This window comes from Vipera ursinii (assembly GCF_947247035.1).
Source record: "Vipera ursinii genome assembly, chromosome: 7".
Classification (NCBI taxonomy): domain Eukaryota; kingdom Metazoa; phylum Chordata; class Lepidosauria; order Squamata; family Viperidae; genus Vipera; species Vipera ursinii.
The window spans coordinates 71,427,291-71,432,616 of record NC_139521.1 but is presented as its reverse complement, the minus strand read 5'-3'; the positions used below and the strand labels follow the sequence as shown (position 1 = coordinate 71,432,616).

Below are 5,326 nucleotides of genomic sequence, written 5' to 3'. Positions count from 1 at the left end.
ATGAATGGTGGTAAGTCAAGAACTGTTGCACAAGCTACATTTTTCAGCTTGCAGTGATCAAATGTGGTTAGACTGCAGTATTTCCGTTCTCACAATTAGCCAGGATAGCAACAGCTAACCAGAGTTCAAAACTATGTCCATGGCCATATTACCATCCGTTTTCACTAAATCAGTTGTCTTCTTCAATAAAGTGCTAAGAATTCTTTAGCCTTGAAGGCCCCGGGATATCCCTTGGCATTTACCCTTTAAATGGTAATTCGTTTAACTAATGTCTTTTATCACAATTACAATGTCTCCACTCCTGTAGAGATTTAGTTTCTGCTTTTGAACTAGAAAACCAAATGAAAAAATAAATAAATAAAATAGGTTGCACGTATGTGCTAGTCATGACTGGGCATAAAAACTTCTCCAAATTAACAGAGCCAACTTTTTGAATTTTGGAACCTATACCGATACTGTTAGAAAAATTGATTTAATAAATATGGATTGTACCCCTGAGATATCTATTATTCCATAGGTTTAATAAAATTCATAATTTATTATTACTTGTGTGTCCTTTTAGGAGTAAACCCATATTTATAAATGCTGCTTCCTCAAAAGTGAACATCAAGAGAATTTAGTAAGGACTGCTATTTATTGTGGAAGATTTATTCATGAGTTCAAGGCAGCATATATAACTCCTCAGAAGGGATGTAACAATCTTTAATAGATGTTCTCCCAGCATTTCTCAAAGATCAATAGTGGAAGTAGGGACATCATTTTTATTAGCACAGTTGTAAAATTTACTCTCCCAAACAATAAAAAAAAATCAGTCTAAAAAACCATCTCTGTTCCACTGCAATCTGAAGCAAAATACAAAATTCTGAGGATGTACAAGCGGCACACTGCATTTCCTCTAGAGATATTCTAGAAAGACCCATTGAGCTGTTAAGAACCACACAACTGCCTTCTAAATTTAGATACCGATTTTTTTAAAAGGATTTTCTTTTTAACCCGATCATAAACTTGCTCCTCTCTACAGCCGGAATTTGTCAAAGATCATTAAGAAAAACCAGAACAGGGCAACCCGCACGGCTGCCACCAGCAGCCAAGGCCATGTCCATATCACAGCACCAACTGGGTGAAGCTGCCAATCTGGATTTCAAAGGGCAAGAAACCCAAACAATGCACATGTACACAAAACGTTTCCAAACTGGGCATCTCCATGGCTTCATCAGATGAACAACCCCCCCACACACACACACACACAAACACCCACCAGGGTGGCTGAAAAGACTCTTGTAAAGAAAGGATGATTGATTACAGGACCCCTGCATTCCCTTGACAAGGGTGGGAGGGAGATGCCATTCCATTTTATGGCTGCAAAAAGAGACCCCTTGGGAGTCACCCAGCTGCTGTCAAGCGGAGATGGGGAAGGGGGACAGAAGGAAGCAAAGACATAAAGGGCGGGGGGGCGTGCTGAAACCTCCTGCCCCAATTTAACTGCAGGGAGTTCATTTATTTAGATTTATCGCCTACCCAACTGCAAGTTGACACAAGACCCTTAACACACACCTGCACCCCCATACACCCCCCACCCAACCATATGGATCACAGATCACCCCAGAACACCCCGAAATAAGGACTCTTCTCTCCCACCCACCCAAATTTTACTTGAGTGGCTTTCTGGGAAAGAAAAACAGGTAAAACTTTTCCAAAGCAGACCATTGGTGGGGGGGGGGGGCGGGGAAGGCAACTCACACCCCCCTCCCAGCCCTGTATCCACATTCTCCCCATTGCAGGCCAGGAGATCCCACTCCCCAATATCCTGGCCCTCTCAATGGTAGCCATTTATGAAAGGGGGGGAGAGAAAGGCCAGCCAAGGCACCCCACTTCCTTCTCCCCCCCTCCCCAAATAAATAATATACGTTTTATAAAAGTGCTTTTTTTTCCCCTCCAGAAGCTGGACCGGAAGAAGCAGCTGGCCTTGAAAAAAGAAGGAAGGAAGGAAGGAGGGAGGGAGAGAAAGAAGGAAGGAAGGATTGGAAAAGGAGGGAGGGGGGAGGAAGGAAAGAGAAAGAATTGGAAAGGAAGGAAGGAAGGAAGGAAGGAAGGAAGGAAGGAAGGAGAAAGAATTGGAAAAGGAGGAAGGAAAGAAGGAAGGAAGGAAGGAGGGAGGGAGAGAAAGAAGGAAGGATTGGAAAAGGAGGGAGGGGGGAGGAAGGAAAGAGAAAGAATTGGAAAGGAAGGAAGGAAGAAAGGAAGGAAGGAAGGAAGGAAGGAGAAAGAAATGGAAAAGGAGAGAGGAAGGAAGGAGAAAGAACTGGAAAAGAAGGAAGGAAGGAAGGAAGGAAGGAAGGAAGGAAGGAAGGAAGGAAGGAAGGAAGGAGAAAGAACTGGAAAAGGAGGGAGGAAGGAAGGAGAAAGAATTGGAAAAGGAGGGAGGCAGGAAGGAAGGAAGGAAGGAAGAAATAATTGGAAAAGGAGGAAGGAAGGAAGAAGAAAGAATTGGAAATGGAGGGAGGGAGCGAGGAAGGAGGACCGGGCCGAGGAAGCCAGCCGGAGGAAAGGGCCACAAGCGGGCCAGGCCGAGAAGTGCCTCTCCGGCGGCCCCACCGAGCTTTCCGGCCGCTTCTGCCCCGAAGCCCGCCCGCTCCCCTCACGCCTCCCTCGGCCACGGGCGGAGGCGCCGAGGGCCCGGCCGGCCAGGCTCGGGGTTGTTCCCCGCCGGCCAGGCTGCCGGAGCCCGAGGCGGTTCCGCCGGACGCGTCTCGGGCACTTACAACAAGAAGCTCATGATGGCGGCGGCGGCGGAGCAAGAGCGGCTGCCTGGGCGCAGCTCCCAATGGCAGGCGGCCGCGGCGGGCGAAAGAGGAGGAGGCAAGGCGGGCGGGCCCTGACGAGGCCAGCCGCCGTCCGGAGCCGCCTCTGGTGGCCGCGCCTCCCCTCGCGGGGCTGGGACCCGCCAGCTCCCGCCCCAAGAAGGCAGGCAGGCAGGCAGGCTGGGCGGGCACGATGGGAGTTGTAGTCTCACGCGCCTGGAGGGCGGAAGTCTACCCGACGCGCAGGGAGGCGGTTTGCCCGCCTTGCGGCCGATGGAGGGTGGCCTTTTTTATATTTCCCCTGGGCCTTCTGCGCCTCTTGGGCCTTTCTGGCTGCAGGTGCCATTCAACAGGTGCCTGCCCACTCTATCTATCTATCTATCTATCTATCTATCTATCTATCTATCTATCTATCTATCTATCTATCTATCTATCTAATCACCTGTCTACCTATCATCTATAATCCATCATCCATCTATCATCTATCAATCATCTATCATCTACTGTATCTATCATCCATCAATCATCTATTAATTGATCATTATCTATCTATCTATCTATCTATCTATCTATCTATCTATCTATCTATCTATCATCTATCTATCTACCTAATCACCTGTCTACCTATCATCTATAATCCATCATCCATCTATCATTTATCAATCATCTATCATCTACGGTATCTATCATCCATCAATCATCTATTAATCGATCATTATCTACCCTATCTATTATCTATCTATCTATCTATCTATCTATCATCTCCTGCCTTTATCATTTTTATACATAGCTCAAGGCAGTGAACACACATCATACTCCTTCCTGTATTTCCCCCACAGCAGCAAAGTGGACTGAAAGAGAGGGACTGGGCCAAAGTCACTTAGTTGGCTTTCATGGCTAAGTGGGACTAGAACTCTCAGTCTCTTGGTGATTGGTCCAAAGTCACCCAGATGGCTTTTTATTCCTAAGGTGCAACTAGAAGTCACCATCTCCCGTTTTGTAGCCTGGGGCCTTAAGCAACAGACCAACGTTGCAACATCTCAGAAGAGAATTGCTCAGAGGATGCTTGCATAATGCACCAAGGTGACCCATATGGTATTATTACCTGATCCACAGTTAATTGAAGGCATTCTCCCTGATTGTTACAAGCTTCAGGAGGCAGCTAGGCTGTTGGACCAAGACCCAGCAGAAACGCAAGAGAACTTGCGTTAGGACTATGTGAAGCTTTTCTTGGTTAAAATACACATTTTCTCTTAATGTAGTCATATTCATTGCATTCTTAATATGCATCCATATCTCTATTTATTTAATAATAATAAAACAACAACAATAATAATAGAGTTGGAAGGGAGCTTGGAGGTCATCTAGTCCAACCCCCTGCTCAGGCAGGAAACCCTATACCATTTTCAGACAAATGGCTGTCCAGTCTCTTCTTCTAAACTTCCAGTGTTGGAGCATTCACAACTTCTGGGGGCTTAGTTTTTAGTTGGGGGCTACTATTGGTCACCATCAAAAGAAGCAGAGTCTTTATTACAAATAAATTTAATAATAAATAAGTAGAAATAAAGTGCATTCTATAGGCTGACACTAGATACTGGTCTCCTGTAAAGGCTAATATATGCAGGTAATCCTTGACGTCTTGACTATAATTGAGCCCAAAATTTATGTTGCTAAGTGAGACAGTTGTTAAGTGAGTTTTGCCTCCTCTTATGACCTTTCTTGCCACAATTGTCCAGTGAATCACTGCAGTTGTTAAGTGAATCCAGCTTCCCCGTGGACTTTGCTTGTCAGGAGGTCGCAAAAGGTGGATCACATGACCACGGGACACTGCAACTGTCATAAATATGAACCAGGTGCCAAGGGTTCCGAATTTGGATCTCGTGACCCTGGGGATGCCACAACTGTTGTTAAGTGTGAAAAATGGACCTCAGTCACTCTTTTCAGTGCTGTCGTAACTTTGAACGGCTACTAAGCGAGCAATCGTAAACCGGGAACAACCTGTAGTGTGACTCCACCTCCCAAGAAAAAATTATTTATTTATTTAAAATGGTATCTTCAAATGAGTTCGGGAAAGCACAAGACTGCAAAGTGGCAAGACACTTTGGGCCGCCTTGCTTTTACGTTTTGCCCGCCACAACAAATCATGGGGTTGGAATAGATGACCTACAACAGGGGGTCTTCAAACTTGGCCTCTTTCTGACTTGTGGACTTCAACTCCCATAATTCCACAGGCAGGCAGGCAGGCAGGTAGGTAGGTAGGTAGGTAGGCTGGCTGGCTGAGGAATTCTGGGAGTTGAAGTCCACAAGTCATAAAAGGGCCAGGTTTGAAGAGCCCCGACTGACCTACAAGGTGCTTTCCAATTCAGTTATTCTGAATCTACCAAAGAGATTCGCCCGCTTTAGGTCGGCGGGCATGGCGGGCTTCTTTGCGCAGGCGCGCGGACCAGCCACCCGAGCCCACGTGCCAGGGGAGAGGCTTCCCACCGCGCCTGCGCCAACCCCCCCCCCCCCGGCGGAAGGCCTTG

General features: G+C 46.8%; 1 protein-coding gene across 1 annotated transcript in view; it reads right to left on the bottom strand.

Annotated features, from left to right (window-relative positions):
• The window catches only part of MOB1B (MOB kinase activator 1B), a 42,208-nt gene extending 39,373 nt beyond the window's left edge, over positions 1-2,835 (bottom strand). The window contains exon 1 of the mRNA XM_083366977.1: positions 2,763-2,835. Coding sequence (XP_083223103.1) covers positions 2,763-2,776 — 14 coding nt within the window. The 5' untranslated portion in view covers positions 2,777-2,835. The remainder of the gene's footprint in view (positions 1-2,762) is intronic.
• Positions 2,836-5,326: the final 2,491 nt, after the last annotated feature.